Below are 24,502 nucleotides of genomic sequence, written 5' to 3' on the forward strand. Positions count from 1 at the left end.
AAAAGATGGAGTGATATTAAGTCTTTCCTTACTACTTCATCATATGTGATTTCAACCTACCTCTACCACTCGTTCTTTCTACATGTATCAAATCACCCCAACATATTGGTACATCCCTTGGCCTATGTTGTACCAAACTAAGTCATTCTTCTCTCAACTTGTCCACAATTGATGCTACCTCTACCATTTTACGAGGGCTTTATTTCTTATTCTATCTTGTATTACCACATATCCATCTCTACATTTTTATTTATGCAATAGACATCTTGTTGCACATGTTGTTCTTTAACCATCCAACATTCTATAGCATAAAGTATGGCTGGTCGTATGGCTGTCCTATAAAATTTTTCATCATCTTAGTAGGTATCCTACAATCACATAATATCCCAGTTGCACTTCACTATTTTAACCATCCTTCTTTAATCCTATGGATCAAGGAAAGTCAAACCAGCTAGTTAGGGCATACCGAGCCAGACCAATCAAGGAATGACATGGTTCAGGCTATATGTTCGGTTCATTCTAGTCCCAGGCTCAGAAACATTAAGACCCTTCCCCCACCCCCTAGCTTGGAAAAATCGAAAGAGCGGAAGAGAGCACTCCCCGCTGGCAAGCACTACGCCCCCCTCCTGATGGTCCGCCCTCCCACCAGCGGTAGGTCCCTCCCTCTCCCTCTTCTTCCCTCCCTCCCTCCTTCCCTCCCTTCTCATGTGCCTCGAGTTAGGATTAGGGTTAGGGTTTGCTAAGGCAGTCCTCCCCCTTCCTCCCTCCGTCCCTCAACCTCCCTCTCTCTCATGCATGCACTTGTCTTAAGGTTAGGGTTTGCCGAGGCATTCATCATTCCCTCCCTCGCTCCCCATTCCTCTCCCTCTCTATGAGAAAGGAAACGAATTGGTCCCCACTTTTTTTAAGTTTTCAAATTTTGAATTGAAATTGGCAAAACCATACGCCGATTTCAATTCAAAATTTGAAACTAAAAAAAGTGCAAAATGGACAAAAATGGCATGGTATAGACCTGTGCTATACCATTCTGTCTGCCCATCAACATGAGTTCCGATACCCAAGATTTTAAATCCTATGGAATAAAGATGTCCTGGTATCTCTATGGAACGAGACGCCCCACTGTCCTATCCCATCTCGACAGCCATCCCAGCCATACATCTCAATAGATATTCTCCATCTCTCTCCTCTTCTTTTTTTCCTTTCTTTCCTTCATTTCTTTCTCTTTCTTCTACATTCCTTTTTTCTTTTTTTTCCCTTCTTTTTGTCATCACTTCCTTTCTTTTTCTCCCTTTTCTTCTTCTTTCTCTTTCCTTTGTTCGTTCTTTCCTTCCTTTCTTTTTCTTTTCCCTTCCCTTCATTCTTTCATTTCCTCTTCTTCTTTTCTTTCACTTTTCACTTTTTTCATCTTCCTTTCTTTTTTTCTTCTTTCTTCTTCTTTTCCTACATAGATGGGTTTCGAAGTCCTGATCCCATCCCAATCTCATTTTCTTACAGGAACGGGATGAGACAGTTAGGACATAAAACCTTGCCGGTACCAATTCTGTAAACCTTGCTACAGTAACATCCTCTTCAGTCTTCCCTTCCTTATAAATAATCGATCCTAAACACTAAAAATGATCCCGCTTAGGAACTTCATGATCCTCAATCTTCACTCTATTTTCATTTCCATTTCTAATTTTAATAAAACTACATTCCATGTATTTTGCCTTGGTCCTACTTAACATAAAATCTTTACATTCTAATGCACTCCTCTATAATTCCAACTTATGATGAACTCTAGCTTTAATTTTATTCATGAAGATTATATCATCCACAAATAGCCTATACTAAGGATTATCATCTTGAATATGTCTACTAAGCTCATCTATAACTAGCACAAGAAGATAAAGACTTGGAGTAGATCCTTGGTGTAAACTATTATGATTGAAAACTCACTAGTACTACTAGTAGTAGTTCTCACACTAGTCATTATTCTATTACACATCCTTGATCACATGAAGATAACTAACGGAATTCTTTTCTTTTCTAACACCTATCATAAGACTTCTTTAGGGACTCTAACATATGTTTCTCTAAATCAATAACCATATAAAGACCTTGTCTCTTTTCTCTATAATCTTCCATTACTCTCCAAAAGTTAAAAATCACTTCCACAGACAGCCTTCCTAGCATAAACCCAAATTGGTACTCTGATATTTTTGTGTTTCACCTTAGTCTTAATATGGCTCATGAATTTAATACCACAATAGAAAAATTTTGAGTATCATCTTTATTTTTATAAATCAATGCTCTAGTGCTTTTCCTCCATTCATCAGGCATTTTTTTGGTCTTTAAAATCTTACTAAACAAATTGATCACTTAAGTTACTCCCAAGGTCTGCAGAACCGGTACCGATGGCCGGATCGGCCGATCGACGGTACGGTTCGACACGCCTCCGCTCCGTTCCGTTCCGAACCGAGGCGAACCGATGAAGGAAAACAAAGCCGAACTGAAGAAGAGAAAGAGAGAGAAATAGAGAGGAGGAAGAAAAAAAAAGAGGGAGGAGGTCCACCGGAGGGCCCGACGGGCCGCCGTGGCCGTCGTGAAGCCGGCAAACGACATGCCGGCTTCATTTTGAAAAATATTTTTAAAAACAAAAAACATGCGCGGAGCCGCGGGAGGCATTTACACCGCCCGACGGCCACGGCGGACTCCCCTCCCTCTTTTTCTTCCTCTCTCTCTCTTCCTCTCTTTTTCTCTCTCCTTTCTTCTCCGACACCGGCATGTGCCGTTTTGCATGCCGAAACCATCTCGATTCCCTACCGGGATGGTTCGACACGCCTCGTACCGAATGGTTCGGCCCAGTACGGCATTCCTTGGTTACTCCCATAGTTCCACATCACCTAAGCACCTCCAAACCTCCATAGAGATTCCACCAATATATTTTCTTCTTTTCATAGCCTTCATCAATTTATATATTAAATTTAACTCCAAGAAAGAAAGAAAAGGTAATGAAAATTGATAACCGATAATCAACAAATAAAAAATGAGCCTAACATGATTTTAAATACTAAAATATAACATAAAAACCATCTATGGCTAGTCTTGGTCAATTTGGCAGAATCTAGGCTATAACCACCAAAATTGGGACAAAACCAGCTAGTCCTAGTAAACAACGACAAAAATTCCTAAAGCTAATTGAAACCCAATATTAGCTATTAGTTTCAGTTAGGTCTCCACCAAAAAATAATCCACTTCAACTCAAATGGACTAGTTTCAGTGAAAATATAAAACCCTGCTGTAAAAAAGTTATTTTATAAGGATCGGATTGGGCTTGCTTGAGCTCAATTTTGGTTGAGCCCATATGGGCTTCAGTTCGGGCTCAAGCAGTCCTTGAGCTTGACTCTACAAGAAAATTTCTAGCCAAGGCCTAGCCCAAAGCCCCAAAAATTCATTTTAGTGGACCTTTTTATCAAACCTGACTAGCGCAGCCTTGTTCCAACCCTACACATCATGAGATCCTTGACCAGCAAGTACAATAGATAGTCCAGGTGAATCCTTAGCTAATGATCCTATTGATAAGTGAACCCTTCACCAACAAGTATAATAATTGGTTACTGTCTATTCTGTGTTAAAATAATTGTACCAAGGGTTTTTTAACTTTTCTGTGTTCAAGTTTTTGCGAGTGAATTCCAACGTATTCAAGCGTTTGCAACTGTACTTTAGTGTTTTGAAATTCTAAAAGGTGCATCTACTTTGATAAGTATAGTTGGTAACTACGTGAGTTTCAATAATAACCCATTTAGATTACCTTGGCCTTCTACTACCCTTAATTTTAATTTGTCTTTGGATCCTTGTTGAGCTATGTAGCTAGTCATTGAATTATGACATTTCAAAGTGAGAAGCTGATCTGCATTAGGCTATGAGCAAGCTTGAAGTGCTTGTTTTGTACATAACATCAATTCTCTACCTCTTCTTCCAGGCTGGAAATCAGCATTGGCAATGTTTGGTATGATAAGAAGCATCAAATTATGTCAGCCGGCACACATTACATAGCGACATTGTAGTATTTTAAACTAAATAAACTACACCATTGAATGCTTTTGAATTGTAAAAAACTTCATAATAAAGCATACAAAACATTACATTTCAAAGGGTAAAATCTCCTAAAAATAATTGTCAATCACTTGAAACTCAGCAATAAAAGATGATAATTGAAAGAATAGAACTTCCTTACATGATGAACATTGATTGTGTCCAAGAATTTCTCAAAAGCATGAATCCACTCGTGGTGATTCCAAACCTGAGGTATATCAATAGAAATCACTCGATAACCCTGAAAAGCAATTTCAAGGTCATTGACAATTAAACCACTAAAAAGACAGACAAGGCTTCATATAATTATTAACTGAAAAATGAATGATAACTGCTAAACATGTCAAATAAGAAAGGCATATAACTAATTACAATAACCTATGGGTGCAGCAGTATGCTGAAATTGCAAAGATGGATAGACCAACCTTAAGAGAAGTTCAAGATGATAAGGATAAAACACAATGAGTCAGTAGGATGCTACCTTGTGCATAACTCTTCTTCCTTTTATTAATTCTGAATTTGATACCATCGATTGTGATGGATGAGAGGTAGCGCTACATCTGACCTAGGTGTCATGGGTTTGGTATGTGAAAATAGCCCCTCCACATGCAGGAGTAATATATAACCCTTCCAAAGCCCATAGCGGCGGGAGGCCTATGCACTGAGCTGCCCTTGTTTCAATTATGATGAAAGGCCATGAAATAGGAAAGGCACATTTCTTTAATAAAAGATATGTTTCTAGAAAACATATTGCATATTGTAAACGTCTCTAAAATTCATTAACTTCAATATTAGGTAGGCATATTGACACAGAGGAGAAGTACACAATATTTAGAATATGTTAATGCTTGGCTCAACAACACCCTTCTGCTTATATACATGAGCATAGGGGAGATTCATTAAGTGCCTTATGAAAATATAAACAGTTGTATGATGGGCACTCATCTCTGGAGGTAAAATAGATAATATTAGTGGCTCTAATAACTTGTGTATGAACCAGTGCATCAAAAGTTTCATGATGTGAACACACTTAAAACTAATGGTTCATGATACAAGCCATCTAAAAGACATTATTAATGAATATTGCAACTATAATTTCCACAAGCCTATGAGCTTTATAATGCACTAGATCAAAAGAACAGTGGAAATAATGCGCTAGCATCAAAGTGAAGAGTTGTTCAGTTTGCAGATACATAGACAACAGAAGGCTTGGTAGAGATCTTCTTTTATGTTTTCTTCCCCCTTTTTTTTCGTTTGAGGTGAGGGGCTAAAAGCACAAATAGGTCTTATTTTTGAGGAAACCAATAGATGTTAGTTATAGGTGTTAGTTATAACATATTATTATTTAAAGAACAAGAGTAACAATAATACTATAATCAAAATATGCATGAGATGCATTGACATTTCTAATCCTTTCAAACTCATGGTGCATCTAGAAAAGAGAGTATACGAGGAGAAGGGAGAGATGGTGTTCGATATGTGAAGAAATGAGCAAATTAGAGAACAAAGAAAAAATGTGATACAAATAACAGTTCAAAGTAATAACAAGTAAACCCATTCATCAACCCTATTTTCTCTTTTTCTTTTGGCATAAGTTTAGCCCACATTTAGGATTAATTTAAGTAAACTATTATTCAAATTACATCTGTTTTTCCTCCTGTTGGTGCAAAAATCCGCCTGCGTCGGAGAAGCTGAAGTCGAGGGAGTCGCGGTCACCGCCGGGACCTGCAAAAGAAGTCTAAACCGGAGGTGGGGTTGCTCCGGCAAGACCCTCCGACACTCAAGTCAGTTCTCTGCCTCAACAAGAATGAAGTGCTCAAACGGAAATTTTAGCAGAGTTTTTAGGTAAAAACGAGAGCTTAGAGAATAACGTATCTGGGGTCCCTTTTATAGGCAGAGGGAGCAACAGACTGATAGCGACGTTTGTAACCGTCCGACAGTGGGCTGCTCACGGTCAGGAGGAGTTTGTTGCGAAGAGTAGTGGAGTGGAATCGTGGCTATCACCGGGACGTGCCACGTGGAGTCTGTCGCGGGGGGTGGAGCGGCGTCCGTTGTCGCGACTTGCCAGAAGATGGAGGAATCGCGTGGTATCCGTCGCAGGAAGTGGAGCAGGATCGTGGCCATTATTGCGGTCTGCCAGGGAGTGATGGAGCCGTGCGAAATCCGTCGCAGGAAGTGGAGCAGAGTCGTGGCCGTTGCTGTGGCCTGCTAGAGGGTCCAGGCCTGTCGGCCGAAGTCCGGCTGGAGTGTCTGGCGGAGAGGGGGTGGCTAGTTGCCCGTCTGAGAGGAGCTCGGAGTCCGACTCTCGTGGGAGTTCGGACGAAGTCTTCCTTCAGTTGAAGTCGGAGACGAGGTCCGGCTCCCACAGGAGTCCGGGCGGAGTCTACCTGCAATCAAAGTCAGGGGCGAAGTCCGGCTTCCTTAGGAGTCCGGACGAAGTTTACCAGCAGTCGGGGTCGAGGACGGAGCCCGGCTCCCATAGGAGTCCGGGCGAAGCCTTCCCGCAGTCAAGGTCGGGGACGAAGTCCGGACGGAGTCTTCCTTCGGCCGGAGTTGGAGACGAGATCCGGCTCCCGTAGGAGTCCGGGCTGAGTCTTCCTGCAATTGGAGTTGTGGGTGAAGTCCGGCTCCGTGGAGTCCGGACGAGTTTTACTTGTAAGTGAAGTCGTGGGCGGAGCCCGGCTCCCGTAGGAGTCCGGGCGAAGTCCGCCTGCAGCCGGAGTCGGGGACGAGGTCCGGCTCCCGTAGGAGTCCGGACTGAGTCTTCCTGCAATTGGAGTTGTGGGTGAAGTCCGGCTCTCGTAGGAGTCCAGATGAAGTTTACCTGTAAGTGAAGTCGTGGGCGGAGCCCGGCTCCCGTAGGAGTCCGAGTGAAGTCCGCCTGCAGCCGGAGTTGGGGACGAGGTCCGGCTCCCGTAGGAGTCCGGACTGAGTCTTCCTGCAATTGGAGTTGTGGGTGAAGTCCGGCTCCCGTAGGAGTCCGGACGAGTTTTACCTGTAAGTGAAGTCGTGGGCGGAGCCCAGCTCCCGTAGGAGTCTGGGCGAAGTCCGCCTGCAGCCGGAGTCAGGGACGAGGTCCGGCTCCCGTAGGAGTCCGACTGAGTCTTCCTACAATTGGAGTTGTGGGTGAAGTCCGGCTCCCGTAGGAGTCCGGATGAAGTTTACCTGTAAGTGAAGTCGTGGGCGGAGCCCGGCTCCCGTAGGAGTCCGGGCGAAGTCCGCCTGCAGCCGGAGTCGGGGACGAGGTCCAACTCCCGTAGGAGTCCGGACTGAGTCTTCCTGCAATTGGAGTTGTGGGTGAAGTCCGGCTCCCGTAGGAGTCCGGACGAGTTTTACCTGTAAGTGAAGTCGTGGGCAGAGCCCAGCTCCCGTAGGAGTCCGGGCGAAGTCTGCCTGCAGCCGGAGTCGGGGACGAGGTCCGGCTCTCGTAGGAGTCCGGCGAATGAAGTTTTCCTGTAAGTGAAGTCGTGGGCGGAGCCCGGCTCTCGTAAGAGTCCGGGCGAAGTCCGCCTGCAGCCGGAGTCGGGGATGAGGTCCGACTCCCGTAGGAGTCCGGATGAAATCTGGTAGTTGTAGGAATCTACCGTTGGAGAAGTTCAACTGTTGACAAAGTTCGGGGTAGTTCGGATTGGAGTTGAACCTGACTGGAAGAAGTCTGGAAGGGGTTCGGGGAACAGCTGATAGTCGTAGAAAGTCGGCTGGCGACGGAGCTCAGTGAGCACTTGGGGTGGCTTAATAGATGACTGGGGGAACTCATGTTGAAGGAGCTTGGGTGGTGCAGTGGGAGTTCGTCCGTAGGGAAAATTCAATCAGCATTGTGGGAATCCGGCTGTTGGAGAAATCCGGAGAAATACCATCTGCGGTCGAAAGCCGGAGGAGTCCTGGGAGGGTCAATCCTGTCAAGAACTTCGGCTGAGGGTATTTTATACCCAACACCTTCATTTTTAAAAATTTGCTACATGTCTAAAGTTCAAAATTAAATTCATCTGTTAACATGCATAAATGCTGAAACTATATCCAAATAACTACACTTCAACACCTTTATTTTTCTCGACTATCATGAATAGACAACTCAAATACTAGTTGTTGCAGTTAAACCTTCCTCCAAATAATTGATTTGGAACCTAAGTCATTCAAAATCAATTTTATATGTTAACATGCATAAATGCTGAAACTATATCCAAATAATTAGACTTCAACTCATCTATTTGACTATCATGAATGTACGACTCAAATAATTGATTTGGAACCTATGTCCTGGCTCGCATCCAACTCATATCCAGATTCCTTCAACAGAATATGGATATAACTAATATCAGACAAGAATTTGTATCCATTTTATAGCTGACCCCAACTAGTTTGGGATTAAGGCTTTGTTGAGTCGGTAGCTATATTTGTATCTGTTTAGAACAAATATGGGTGTGTTAGAACTCATACAGGTAACAATTTTAGCATCAATTCGATATCCATGTTTGCATCTATATTGACCAAACAGAAATGGATAAAAGTGTACCAAAACCTGATCCATCTTCAAACTGATATAGTGATTACTTAGTTTATTAAGATTATATGAATCTTTAAATTAAAACCTAATTTAAGATTTAATTTTTTATTTCAAAGTCCTAAGATTTTGGGCTTCAATCAAAAACTGAGTTCTTTTTAGATAAAATATATATGATTTTGAGGTGCCACTATGAGGAAAATCTTTTGGATGTGTTGCTTGCACCAAACAGTCCCATATTAACCAAAGTTAACATGGTACAAAGACATGGCGACAAGATTAGGGATATAAATCTTTTTTTTTTCTTGCTTTATTCTATCATGAGTCTAGTTTAATAGTTAAGATTAATTTAATCAAATAAATGATATTGAATAAGTACCTATTTTTAGAGTTAACACTGACATTATTAGTCCCAAGCCTAGATGAAAAGGAGGAGGGTTGAACTCGGGTTGAGAGCCAATTGCAAAAATATGTCAAAAACTATGAAATAGATCCAAACTTCATATGCATGATAAATAATAGGGCATTCCCTATTCTATTTAACATGCCACAGCTTGGCCTAATTATGGGATAACAAGGGAAGAGTTGGCTAGGTTATTGTGCATATGCAACACGCTACAGCATGATCTGGTTGTAGTCACAAATGAGCAAGGGTTACTGAGGATCAGGAAGTCTTCTGGTAACAACCTAGTATAGTGGTGGCCAGATGGAGTGGTAAGGGGATAAGAGAAATTACATCATATGAAGAAGGTAACCATATAAAATTAGTAAATTAGCTTTGTTGCTTGGAATATTGGAACTTTAAATCCAAAAAGTAGACACCAAATATAAGAAGTTATGTAAGAGAACCAATATTAGTTGCTTACAAGAAACTAAAAGAGAGGTAGTAGACATAAGAAGATTAGGAACAGGTATAAACTATTATATGATAATAGAAATGGAGTACGCATTGGTAGTGAGTAAAAAAATGATAGAAAAAAAATTGAACATGTAAATAGCACAAGTGCCATATTGGTAGCTACAAAATTAGTTTTAGGTGAGGAAATTATTGATTAATTAGTGCTTAGACACCACAAGTAGGTTCAAAGGAGAGGTTTAGGAAAAAATTTTGGGAAGAAATGAATGAATTAACCTACCCAATTATATGCTTGCAGGAGTTGGGAGTGCAAGCTAAGAGTGTGATAGCCCTCACTTAGACCTTAGGTACCCTCCCTCATCTTGGCTTCTCAAACCTTCCTCATTTTTCTCTTCTGTCCAACTCCATCACCCCCTTTTAACCTCCTCATTTCTGCACCCTTGCTAGCCTTCCTCTCCCTCTTTGGTTCTCGCTACTCAACCAAGCACCCAACCCACCTCTTGTCCCCTTTTCTTTTCTCCTTATCCGATCTCTTCTCTTCCTTAGTTTCCTTTGCCCTTAAGTCCTTATCAATCTTCACCTCTCCTCTCTAGACTTCCCACCATTATCCTCACTGGATCTCACCACCATTTGCAACCATCAATGCTTCCACAAGCTTCCCTAGCGGCACTAGCACCGACCACACTCAGGCCGCTATGCACCGCTATCTATCAGCATCAAGATTTTAAGTCCCGACAAGACATGGGCATTCCAGCTATCCTATTCCATTCCTATGAGAAAATGGGACTAAAACAGGGTCAAATCTCCAAAACCCATCAATGTGGGGAAAGAAGGAAAAAAGGAAAGAAAGAAAAGAAGGAAAGATGAAGAAAGATAAAAGTGAAAGGAAAAAAGAAAGGAAAAAGAAAGAAAGAAAGATAGGGAGAAGAAAAAGAATGAAAGGAAGAAAAGAAGAAAGAAAGGAAAGAGAAAGAAGAAGAAAAAGGAAAGAAAGAAAGAAGCAAAAAAAGGGATAAGAAAAAGAAAGATGAAGAAAAAAATATAAGAAAGAAAGCTAAGGAAAAAGGGAGGAAAGAAGGAATAAAGGAAAAAAAGATTAATGAGAAAGATAGAAAGAGAAAGAAAATAAAAGGAAAGAAGAAGGGAAGAGAGATGAAGGATATCTACTGGACACTCAACCGAGACTACCACTGGGATAAGATGCGATAGTAAGGCATTTCGTTTCATGGACAAACCAAGACGCTCTCGTCCCACAGGATTTAAAATCTTGACCAACATTGCAGCCTTCTTTTCTTACCCTTCTCGAGCTCCACCAGCACCTCATTGCCATCGGCCACCCCTATTCCACCACCGGCCGCTCTCCCTTCTCTCTCTTCCCCTCCCAATACCCAACTTTCCCATCAACCTTTCCCCTATGCCCCTTCTCCTTCTCCTAAATCCCCTACTTCCACAAACTCTCTCTCTCTGGGAATCTTCCATCCTTAATCCCTAATTAGCACCTCCTACTCTCTAATGAGATTCATTATTTTTCTCTAACTTTTGTTGGCTTAATTTTGTATAGGGGTGTGACCATCTAGGCAAGAAGGTTAGCATAAGGTTTTACACACCAGGCCCTAATTGAGAAAAAATCCCGAGATGCTCACTCCTTTAATTTAAGTAAATAGCATAGATTAGACTTAAATTAGGGAAACCATGGGGCTAGGGTTGGTTTTAAACACCAAAAAATTTGAGATTAGAAAATGTGGGAAAAATTAGTAATTATTTATGCTTCGAAGGTGACTAATTATATTGATTTCCAAGCAAGTTGGTCCTCCAATTTCATGAGAGTGATTAAATTTTATTATAATAATAATAATAAATATTAATATCAATTGAATTGGATGTGTTAAATGAACATGTGGACTGGTTGGCACGTCTTGATCAGGTAAGGCAGCCTGGTAAATATAAGAAACCCTTTTGTTTTCGATATAGATATTACAAAATTGTGAAATGAACATGCACATTATAATATTGAATGGCTTTGTTTGTGAATGACTTCTGAATTGGTCTTGAATGTGAATGCTTCGGGCTTCATTTAAATTGTGAATGCTTTGAATGATAATGATTATGAATACTCATGATTTGGTCTCGGGTGTGAATGCTTGTGAGTATTCCTAAATTGAGATATTCTGGTGGAATGAAAACCTTTCAGGTTGGAAATTATATTCTGGAAACCCTTAATGTGATTGCGTTGTGCATAGAAAATGATGGCATTTTATCTTGATAATGAAGAGAATAATGATTTGTTTCCAGCATAAACTAGAATTCCACATGATATGACTAAATGGATGGGTGTGAGCTGTGTGCCAGACTCATTATCAAGGTCAACCGAACTGGTACCAGGTTTCACAATGATTAGTGACTGGTAGGGTACAATATCTATTTAGATTGCACCTACACTCAGTATTTTGTACCAAGTCTATACTGATTTGATACGGTTCTACCATTAAATATTGTACCATACCATTCTGTAGCAATACACATTTTCCTTTTATTCCTTTTTTCTTAATTTTTTATAATTTAGTCTTGAGGGATTATTTCAAGGATTGTGGTTGTTTGAATGAAAGTACAATATTATTGAATGCACACATACATATAATTGAATCTACATCTACCAAATCGATTTGAAGTACAAAATACGTAACTAGATCTAATTCCTTATTGAGTGTCTATGTCGCTCATAGAGGCCAAGATCCTAGTCATAGTCTAGGCCTGAGATCTGACTCCAACCCAGATGATCTGTCCATCCTTGCATCCTATAACCTGAGCCTCTTAGATAGCCATCCTGACACTAATCCAATATCTGATACTGGGATGGCCGTCCCATTTGAGGGAAGATCAAGACAACAAAATCCAACCTGTAATTTGAGTGAGACTGTGGAGGGTACTACTACTCAAATATGATACCTTGGGTGAAGGGTTTCTATACAAGTCAGACCTTGGTTGTGTGGAATAGAATCCAATATATGATTTGGATCCAGAGACGTCCAAGAACCCTACTCCACATGCTAGGTCATCTGAGCAGCAATCCTGTGTCTTGAACCACCTCAACAGGCCCATCTCTTGTATACAATCCCATGGGTTCTAGGTTATGCAATCCATATCCTCTATGGCTTGAGTGAACTATGACTCACTGGTGAACCAACTAGAACCATAAGACTATGAATCGTATGAACACATACCATTCCCATTGCCACTTCCCTAATCACCAGGTGCCTCATCACTCAAACTGTCATTATCATTATTGCTCATATTGCGAAATATCCGGGCAACCAGTCATTCGAGAGATGATCTAGGCAACCAATCATACGAGAGATAATACAAGCAACCAGTCATCCATGGGCTTATTAGTCTTAGAACTAGAGTGAACATAGTTTACTTTCCTTTCCCTTTCTTATTGATCTAAGAAATTACTTTCTTTCCTTGCATACCCCTGCTTGCCTAGCTCTATGGGGTGGCTCAAGTAGGCCCACCACCCTATCCAGCCCTATCTCCTTAACTAAATTGCATGCATGGTGGCTTCTTCTTAGCATCTCTCTATCAAATCTCTAAGAGGATGCCTCCAATATACAGAGGCGATTCTAGCTTAGCAATGTTTGGCTGCTATTGCTGAACCTCAAACCCACCATTTATCAAATCCTTCTCACCATATACAAAGTCGTTGTAAAGTGGACCATCATGCTTCAATTCCACTTCTTGTACGCACTTCAATCGGAGTCTTATATGGTAGTGGAAATATACCAAATGATTCAGTCTAAGGTCTGCAGAATTGGTATCGAGACCTGTGTCAATTGATCGATGGTATGAGTCGGTACAGGTCCATATCGGATTGGACCAGCATGAATCGACACAGAAGCGAAAAAAGGAATCGAGGAGGAAAAGAAAGAGATGAGAGGAGGGAGGGAGAGCGAGAAGGGGGGAGAGAGGGAGAGGATGGCCAGAGGAATGCTGGCAGTGCCTACATCTCAGAGAGCCATGGGCACACTCGGAGGGCTGCCAAGGCCTCCACTTCCTTCGCCAAATTGCGGCGAAGAGAGAGAGAGAGGGGTAGGAAAAGAAAAGAAGGGAGGGGAAGCCAACAGAGATTTTTTTTAAAAAAATCCGACCATAGTGAAGCCGGCAATTGATTTGTCTGCTTCACTATTCATCATTGTTTTAAAAAAACATGATAAACAGGGACAATCGCCCCTGTTCCATAGCTCCATCCATGCCTTTTCCACCGCCCGATGGCCATGGGGACCACTTGATGCCTTCCGACAACCTCTCTGCCGACTGCACCTCCTTCCGATATCTTGCTTCCCTTCTTTCTATATCTCTCTCAATTAAACGTCCTATCAGACAACATGGAACTGTAGAGGCCTCCATGACCCTTCGACGGCCTCGATGGGCCACCGCCAGCCCTCCGATAGCCTTGGTCACCGCCAGCCCTCCGATGGCATCATCCCCACTTTCCCTTCCCTCCTCTCTCTCTTTCTCTCTTTCCCTCTCTCTCATCTGGTGTTTCGCTTCGAAAGGCCAATTGTCCCGCTGTGCGATTAGTATGGTTCGAAATGCCAAAGCTGCCCGATTTGGGATGGTTCAACGAACCATGATTTAGCCTCTTCCATATTAGGTGGTTCCTCTATTTGTTGGGAATTAATGTAAAGCTTGACAAATTGGACTCGGCCATCGGATGAGGCCATATGCAAGAGGATTTAGACTTCTATGGTATTTTAGTGACATGTCATGCTCCACATATTTTTTCTTCTTTATTCGATCAATTTCTACAAATTTGATGAACACATGATATTTTTAGTTAAACTAATAATTATTTAAATTATTATTTAAAAATTGCATAATTTACATTATCGTGCAAAATATAGTTGAATTACTATAGAAAATACTTCTATTTTGTCAATACATAATACTAATTTTCATAATTTAATGATTTTTAAGTAGTTCAATGTTTTTGGTAAGAAATTAATATTTAATTATAAAATATCTAAAAGTTAGTTTCAATTTGAATTAGTGTAGCATGCTATTAGAGGTGGTACATATGTATTTTTTAGTCCATGTATATGCACTAATCACCACTTATTTTTTAAATTTGTTTAAATTTGGGCATAGGTTCATACAGTCATGATCATGCCCAAATTTAAATAAATTGCTATTAATTAAGATAGCAAGTAGCATACATACCTCTAAATATGCTACTAATTTTACCCAACTTTTTTAAATAATATTTTATTTATTATTATTTTTAAATCTGAATGTTTTTTAATCTAAAAGATTATATGAAGAATAGAAAATTATAAATTATTTGGATTGTGTAGATCACCAATAGAACTCTAGCATATCATGAAATCATGCCAAAAAATAAAATTTTACAGAAATTTTAGCATTATGTCCTCTCATTTTCACCATTTTTTGCCGATATTAGGCTTCAAAAAGAAAAAACTTGGGAGAGGGAAGGGAAGAGGGAGTTTTACCACTAGAAGTTGGATTTTGGATGAAATCTAAGTTGTACCCAAAAAAAAAGATGAAAGCTAAAAATAATAAGCCTTCTCTGGCTCATTTTGGTTGGGGAAAAAAAAAAAAAAACTGAGAGAGCTAAGAAGATAAAAGAAGGCTCCTATGTGCTACCCCTCTTTTATTAAGGGCGAGATAAGCCAAGAACCGCCCAAAACCAAGTAGAACAAGGTGGTTATCCTTGGTATGTTTGCCAAATACAAACCCTATCAAAAACATTACAAAATGATAATAAACTATTTATCTAAACCATTGTTGAAAGGAATTATTTCTTTGGTTGTGTGACATACACTAATACATCATGATCTATCGAGTAGTCAACATGAGAATTAAAATACTACTTAACTAGAATAGAGATTTCATGGTAATAAAACTTTAATCATGATTTATTTCCTGTATTGGTATGGGATTGTTATTATTGTTAGATGTATGTCGTAGAAGCCAATTGTTGGCTGATATATTTTTATTTTATGACACAAATTTATATTTAAACTGTTGATTTGATCAATAAAGGGCAAGTTTTCTTTTTCCATTCAAGTGTTATGTGTCTTTAAATCGTTCTTGGAATTGATGTTACGATACATATTCTCAAATATTGAGAATTAGAGGCATGTATGATCGATTGCTAAATTACCCCCGATTTTAGGATAGTCATAGGGATGGTGATCCTTTCAGATAGACCGACACACAGTTCACTTCCTTCGGGATAGATGAATCTCTAATCTACAGTGTAGAGATACTGAACGGAAAGTACGGATAATTCTTAGAAAACAACTAGTACTGAGCGTGATCATACGAGAAATCACATGAATTTTTATTCGATCGTCAGTGATTATCTCGATGCTGTAGTTGTATGACTAGTCCTTTGACCTGCGGTGCCACAATTGCTCACAGTAAGGCTACTATAGTTTGACTACACATAAACATTAACTACATTATGAGTTTTTGCAGTGGATGTTAGCTTCAGTTAGTTGAGCTGTGCAAGCAACATGTGCATCTAGATGGGTCTATCGATTTTGATAGAGAGAAGTAGTCCTATGAGATTTGAGAAGCTGAATCCATAAATCTATGGCCATAGCAATGTGATTAATCAAAAGAAGTTTCTATTTGGAAGCACTATTAGACTTAAGCTGATCGGATCTATCATATAACTGATGATAAGATTTGATGATTTATCTATGACCTGCCATCTAGTCGGAACTCACAATAGACGGACTGTATCATACATTAACTACACCTAGAGATTCTATTTCAGTTCTGCTGGATTGCCACTACATATTGCTAGATGTCACTGGTAGATTGTGAGAGCTCAATAGGTTCGTTTTGGATCAATGATCCTTGTCGAGTTAGAGTGAAACTGTTCCAATCCACTGAAAGAGATTTCAATGATACCTATGATAGAGATCATGGTATGTCTCACTATCAGATAGAATTGAATCTATGGGATCACACATAAAGGGAGAAGATCTGGATTGATTATAATTGGGCTTATGAAGCATCAATTTATATAGATTTAGAGAAATTCTATTGGGTTCATGTTAACCTTGCTAGCACCTGGGTGAACCCAATTTCTCTTGTGATTGGTTTGCTTATATGATAAGTTTTTACCAATTTCTGCACTTGATTTGAACCTAATTGAATTTGATTCAATAAGATTCAATGGTTGGATGTTTAATTTATAGTTTGAATTAAATCACGAAAGAGTTTCTTGATTAAAAACCCTTGAAGAGAATTTATTGAACCATGTGGACTGATTTGTGCATTCAATTGGATCCCATATGATGGGACGCCTAGAGTAGGGTGTGGCTTTGGGTGAATAATGGGTGGCACCCCATTTATTTGGTCCAACTATATTTTGGCTAGAGATTCTAATATGATTAGAATGAGGGATCCTAATTTGATTAGGACATCCTTAAGTTATCTCTGTAAAGAACCCTAGTCCTTTAGTTGTGCCATAAGCTTTCTCTCCCATTGTTGCCGCCACCCTTCACTAAGCCCACGCCTCCCCTCCTCTTTCTCTCTCTAGCCCACGCCTCTCCTCTCTCTAGGCATCCTTCCTTGGAGCCACTAGAGAGTGGGCGCCATCAAGGAAGTGGGTCAATTATTGGCATCACTTATTTAGTTCTTGTTCCCTTTGCTCTCAAGTTTGTTGAGAGTTAATTACAACCACTTCTTGGCTGTTGTTCTTCTTGATTAGTTGAAGGATCAAGAAAGGTTCTTCATTTCTTTAAGAATCAAGCAAAGCAAGATCAAAAGGGTTCACAATTAAAAGCCTCTTCAGACTTGGTTCAAGCCTATTCAGGCTTTTGATTCAAGCAAGCAGGAGTCAAGAGGATCTATTCAGGTTGGCCCTGTGGATACCCATAGAGGCAGGACGCTTGTGCTGCTGATTCAAAACCTGTTCAAGCCCCAAAGGGAAAGCGATTCAGGTATGTGAATTGATTACGGGCTTTCGTTTGTTCTTCCTAAAATCAGTTTATGTTAATTTCAACATATGAACTAGATCCATAGGTACTTTTATATGATGAATGCATGCTAGATTAAAAGTATTTTAATCTGAATTTTTTGCTGCATTTTGGATTTAAAAAAATTTTGAAATCCACATGCACTAGCATCTTGAAAAAATCCAACAATGGTATCAGAGCCACATGTTCATATGTATGAAAGTAGCATAAAAATTTTAAAAATTATTTTCAAAATTCTGATTTTAGATTATACATGAGATGTATATGTTTATGTTCAGATCTGAAAAGTGTTTTAGATCTGATTTTTATTCATATATGCGACATATGAAAGCATGCATAGGCTAGAAATTAAATTTCTGCGATCTGAAATTTTCGTATGTGCGATATATAATGGTATGTTTAGATCTGAAATTGATTTCTGAAAGATCTGAAAATTTTTTACGTATATGATATATGATTGCATGCATGTTCTAAAAGTATTTTGAGAATCAAAAACTTATCTTTTATGCAATTAATTTAGATCTGAAATTTATTTCAATGATCTAAAATTAATGTTTGCATGAATTGTTGGACATGGATAGTTTTGCATTAGATCAATGAATTGCATCTTAGATTACAATTAGATCACATTAGGTTGAAATCGATATAGCTATTGATCAAACCGAGTCAAGTGTTAATTTGGATTTACATCAATTGAACTTATGATTCTACAAGTGTTGTAGATTGAGTTGGTTAAACTCCATATGTAGAATCGTATCAACTTAAGGACCTAATCCGGCTTTATGGCTTGAATCCAATTCACGTAAGCTGATTAATTAAAACCAATAAGCCACTTGGTGTCTAAGACAAGTCTCAATCGGTAGTTTTTAATTGGGAGGCTACTCACCTAAACAATTTTGTCTATGGCGAGTTAATGGCGTACCCTCCCATCGGTCTCACTTACCTGGCCAATTGGATGATTGAATTCACTAGTTGCTAAGGAGTTTTGATTTAGCCCATGTCAATTAGATCGGTCATATGATGACTGATTAGATGAGACCTAACCTAAACTTCTCTAATTAATATTAAGCCTTATGGTCTTCCACCATTGTAGAAGTGCGGGCATGCTACTGGCGTTGACTGTTCTCGGCTGGTTACAGTGGTTCAGTTGCATCGGAAACACGCAACCACTCTACTAGCAAAGAATCGCCCTAAGGTGAAGATGGGGTGGACCCAATATGTGTTATCTGAGGCAATCAATGACGGCTTCATACCTGCTTATGAATGGTAGGTTAGGCTTAACTAAAGAGTGGAACAATATGTGTTATCTGAGCTCTTATGACTTAGAGATCAAGTTGCTGCAATATGCTTAGAGAAGCATCTGGACAAAGAGTTGCCTATGCATCGATGTGCGTGTCATCAATAACTGTTAGATGAGGTGCACGGCATCGGTGAGACCGCAGCACCCACCAGAAATCTTGCATTGATCGCGTTAGGTTTTCATTTTTCATCCGAGTATCAAAATTCGAAAAAATAATGGAAGTCCATTTACATCTAAAAGTCTCTAGAGCAAATATAATTTTAAGTACAAATGTCTAACTAGAATATCTACTCTCACAGATAAACAATATCGGCCTCTAAGCCACTAGTCCGCATCGTTGAAACCAATCGACTGATCGGTACAAATTATAAGGAGTGGCTCAGAAACCTCAAGATAGTCCTGACAACAGAAAAGATTGGGTATGTGCTTGATCAGGATGCCCCAGCCTTACCAGCCCATCCTATGGCAGAGCAAAGAGCTACTCTGGACAAGTGGACGGATGATGACCTTAGGGTGAAGTGCTATGTTCTGGCTTTCATGTCAAACGAGTTGCAGAGTCAGCATAAGCACATGCCCACTGCCCATGCCATGATCACTCACCTGTAAGAGTTATACAGTGAGTAGAGCCGGACCACACACTTCGAATTGTCCAAGTGGTTGTTCAATATGAAGATGCGCGACAGGCAGTCAATCCACGAACATTGTATGACAATGATCAAGAACCTTGAGAAGCTTGAGAAGCTCGGGCTAAATATGCAGAGGGAGTTAAAGATGGATTTGATCCTCCAATCTCTAACCAGTTCGTTTGGACAGTTTATCGTAAACTACAATATGAACAAATTGGACGCAACTTACCCGAATTGATCAAAATACTAGTCACTGCTGAGGGTACCTTGAAAGGTTCAAGGCACTCTTTCCTGGAAAGCCTAAAGAAAAGGGGTGAAACGCCTTGCGAAGGCATGCTCATAATAGAATCTAACCTAACGGTTTCTTCTACTTCTAGTTGGGTATTGGACTCTGGTTCTAGTGCTTATATATGCACTTCAATGTAGGTCTAATAGGAAGTAGGAGGTTAAGAAAATGTGACATAACCCTTCGGATCGACAATGAAGCAAAAGTTGCTGCAGAAGCCGTTGGAACCTATCCTTTTCGATTACCGTCACGTTTTAGATTAGATTTAAAAGACTGTTATTTTGTTCCTATAGCTAGCCAAAATTTGATTTCGATCTCTGTACTAGCACAGGATGGATTTATTTTTCAACTTAATAAAAACTTTTGTTCTATTTATTTACGAAATAAATTGATTGCATCTGGTCTTTTGATTGATAGTATTTATCATTTGCATGTTGATGCTAATGTGAACTTAAATGAGCAAGTAGTGAGTACCGTAGACCAAAAGAGATCTAGAGATGAATTTAACCATAAGTACTTGTGGCACCATAGACTTGGCCATATTGGAGAGGACAGGATAAACAAACTGAAAAATGATAGAATCCTTGACTTAGTTAAATCTGAGTCAATTCCAACCTATGAATCATGTCTTTAAAAAAGAATGACTAGGTTACCCTTTGTGGGACAAGGAGAAAGGGCCATTGAGTTACTAGCTCTGGTACATACCGATGTGTGTGGCCCATTTGATGTGCAGACTAAAGATGGTTATAGCTACTTTATTATCTTTACTGATGATTTGTCACGGTACGGATATGTGTTTCTCATGAAACACAAGTCTAAAGCCTTTGAAAGGTTCAAAGAATTCAGACAAGAGATAGAGAAGTAAACAGATAAACCCATCGAAGTCCTACGATCTAATCGAGGAGGAAAATACCTGAGTGCTGAATTTTTGAAATATCTTAAGGAGAATGGCATTGTCTCTCAATGGACTCCTTCCAGCATATCTCAACTCAACGAGATATCCGAAAGGAGAAATAGGATCCTATTGGATATGATCCGATCCATGATGAGCTTCACTGATTTACCCATATATCTTTGGGGACATGCCTTACTGCGATGCATATTTTAAATAAGATTCCTTCTAAGTATGTTCCTACCACACCATATGAGATATGGCATGGTAAGAAGTCGAGTCTGAGTTACTTTAAGACTTGGGGATGTCCAGCCTATGTTAAGAGATAGAAAGCTGACAAGTTAAAGGATAGATCAGTTGTAGCTCAATTTATAGAGTATCCCAAGAAATCCATTGGGTACTACTTTTATTTTTCATAAGATCGTAATATGATTGTAAGTCGCAATGCCACATTCCTAAAATAATAGTTATCCAGGATGGCGGCAGTGGGAGGTTAATTAAGCTCGATGAGAGTCTCTGAAAAGCAACGAGCTATAGATCCTCAGGAACCTGTTCATGATGAGTCAGTAGTTAATGTTCTACCTTCACCTCGTAGATCAGGTAGAATCTTCCGTCTTCCTGAAAGATACATAGGTATACTGAAAGAGGATGTAGAGGAAGCATTCCTTGTGGAAGATGGAGGTCATGATGATGATCCTAGTACTTTTGATAAGACGATGTCTGATATCGATTTCGAGAAACGGTTAGATGCGTTGAAGTCAGAAATTGACTCAATGCATTTGAACCAAATATGGTCCTTAATGGATCCACTGGAAGAAATTATTCTCATTGGGTGTAAATGGATCTACAAAAGAAAATTAAATGCCGATGGCAAGGTAGAGACCTATAAGGCAAGGTTGGTGACGAAGGATTATAGTCAGCATGAAGGCATTGACTATCATGACACCTTTTCGTCTGTAGCCATACTGAAATCCATCCGCATATGACTTGCTGTTACAGCTTACTATGATTATGAAATCTGGCAAATTGATATGAAAACTGCTTTCCTAAATAAATATCTTGAGGAAGATATCTATATGGAGCAGCCTTTGGATTTCACATGTGGTGATAGTGATTACCGAGTCTGCAAGCTACAAAAATTCATCTATGGACTAAAGCAGACTTCTCGAAGTTGGAATCTTTGTTTCAATAATTCGATCAAATCGTTTGGCTTCATAAGAAACAAAGAGAAACCTTATATTTACAAAAAGGTCAGTGGGAGCGTGCTCATCTTCCTCCTACTGTACGTCGATGACATCCCCCTTATTAAGAATGATATTCCTATGCTGACTTCAGTCAAAGCTTGGTTGTCTAAGAAATTCTCCATGAAAGATCTAAGGGAAGCGTCCTATATCCTTGGGATAAAGATCTATAAAGATAGATCTAGAATGATGCTTGGTCTGTCACAAAAACTGTACATAGAGAAGATGCTGAAGCGATTCAGCATGAAAAACTCCAAAAGAGGTTTGCTACCCCTTAGGTGTGGTATTCGACTCTCCAAGATGATGTATCCTAACACTTCTGAGGAGATCAAGTGCATGAGTAGGATCCCTTATGCTTCGGCAATTGGGAGCCTCATGTACGCCATGCTATGTACTCGACCTGATATTGTCATTGCTGTAAGTGTCACAAACAGATATCAGTCGAATTCAGATAAGAAGCACTGGATGGCTGTGAAGAACATTCTTAAGTACTTACGAAGGACTAAGAATTTGTTCTTGATCTTTGAAGGAGCACATGAACCATTGATTCGGTATATTGGAAGAGTTCCAAAGTAATTGATCAATGGAGGCTGAGTATGCTGTAGATGTGTAAAATGCATTCTGATTCTTTTGTTAGTTGCAAAACTGGATGTCGTGCCATCAGATGCCATGACATTATACTGTAAAGATAATGGCCCCATACCCTTTTCTAAGGAGTCAAGATCTTATCAAAAATCCAAACACATAGATCAGCAGTATACGCGACTACCTCGAGTAGAAATACATAGAGGCACGAAGAATTGACTCGCAGATAACGTGGCAGACCCGCTGACTAAGCAGTTGAGCCAACCCAAAATGGAAGCTCATCTGGAGAAGATGGGGCTTAGATTAATGACCAATTGGCTTTAGTCTAAGTGGAAGATTGTTAGATGTATGTCCTAGAAACTAATTGTTGGCTGATACATTTTTATTCTATGACACAAATTTATACTTAAACTATTGATTTGATCAATAAAGGATAATTTTTTTTTTCATTCAAGTGTTATTTGTCCTTGAATCGTCTTTAAAATTGATGTTACGATACATATTCTAAAATATTGAGAATTAGAGACATGTATGATCGATTCCTAAATTACTCCCGATTTTAGGATAGTCATGGAGATGGTGATCCTTCCAGATAAACCGACATACAGTTCGCTTCCTTCGAGGTAGATGAGTCTCTAATCTACAATGTAGAGATACTGAGCGAAAAGTGCAGATAGTTGTTAGAGAACAACTAGTACTGAGCGTGACCATACAAAAAATCACATGAATTTCTATTCGATCGTCAGTGATTATCTCGATGCAGTAGTTGTGTGACTAGTCCTTTGACCTGCGGTGTCACAATTACTCAAAATAAGACTACTGTAATTTGACTACACATAAATATTAACTAGATTATGAGTTTTTGTAGTGGATGTTAGCTTCAATTGGTTGAGCTGTATGAGCAACATGTGCATCTAGATGGGATCTACCAATTTTGATAGAGAGAAGTAGTCCTATGAGATTTGAAAAGTTAAATCCATAAATCTATGACCATAGCAGTATGATTAATGAAAAGAAATTTCTATTTGAAATCACTATTGGACTTGAGCTGATCGGATCTATCATATAACTGATAATGAGGTTTGATGATTTATCTATGACCTGCCATCTAGTCGGAACTCACGATAGACGGACTGTATCATATATTAACTACACCTAGAGATTCTATTTCGGTTCTGCTGGATTGCCACTACATATTGCTAGATGTCACTGGTAGATTGTGAGAGCTCAATAGGATCGTTTTGGATCAATGATCCTTGTCGAGTTAGAGTGGAACTGTTCCAATTCACTGAAAGGGGTTTCAGTGATACCTATGATAAAGATCATGGTATGTCTCACTACCAGACAGAATTGAACCTATGGGGTCACACATAAAGGGAGAAGACCTGGATTGATTATAATTGAACTTATGAAGCATCAATTTACATGGATTTAAAAAAATCCTATTGGATTCATGTTAACCTTGCTAGCATCTGGATGAATCCAATTTCTCTTGTGGTTAGTTTGCTTATATGATAATTTTTTACCAATTCCTGCACTTGATTTGAACCTAACTGAATTTGATTCAATTAGATCCAATGATTGGATGTTTAATTTATGGTTTAGATTAAATCAAGAAAGAGTTTCTTGGTTCAGAACCCTTGAAGAGAATTTATGAAACCATGTAGACTGATTTGTGTATTCAATTGGGTCCCATATGATGGGACGCCTAGAGTAAGGTGTAGCTTTGGATGAATAATGGGTGGTGCCCCATTTATTTGGTCCAACTATATTTTGACTAAGAATTCTAATATGATTAGAATGAGGGATCCTAATTTGATTAGGACATTCTTAAATTGTCTATATAAAAGACCCTAGCCCTTTACTTGTGACATAAGCTCTCTCTCCCATTGTTGCCGCCACCCTTTATTGAGCCCATGCCTCCTCTCCTCTTTCTTTCTCTAGCCCTACCGCTCCTCTCTTTGGGCATCTTTCCTTGGAGCCAATAGAGAGTGGGCAGCATCAAGGAAGTGGGTCAATTGTTGGCACCACTAGTTTGGTTCTTGTTCTCTTTGCTCTCAAATTTCTTGAGAGTTAGTTACAACCATTTCTTGGTTGTTGTTCTTCTTGATTAGTTGAAGGATCAAGAA

The 24,502-nt window shown here is 39.5% G+C and overlaps 1 protein-coding gene across 2 annotated transcripts in view; it reads right to left on the reverse strand.

Moving 5' to 3' along the window:
- The window catches only part of LOC105034223 (uncharacterized), a 50,915-nt gene that overhangs the window by 20,199 nt on the left and 6,214 nt on the right, over positions 1–24,502 (reverse strand). The window contains exon 3 of one of the 2 annotated variants that reach the window (XM_073256721.1): positions 4,217–4,282. In XM_073256721.1, the coding sequence (XP_073112822.1) occupies positions 4,217–4,282 (66 nt within the window). Of the gene's footprint in view, positions 1–4,216; positions 4,316–24,502 lie in introns of both variants that reach the window. The other variant, XM_010909278.4, reaches the window with a different exon arrangement.

The sequence above is a fragment of the Elaeis guineensis genome, chromosome 4 (assembly GCF_000442705.2).
Source record: "Elaeis guineensis isolate ETL-2024a chromosome 4, EG11, whole genome shotgun sequence".
Lineage (NCBI taxonomy): Eukaryota > Viridiplantae > Streptophyta > Magnoliopsida > Arecales > Arecaceae > Elaeis > Elaeis guineensis.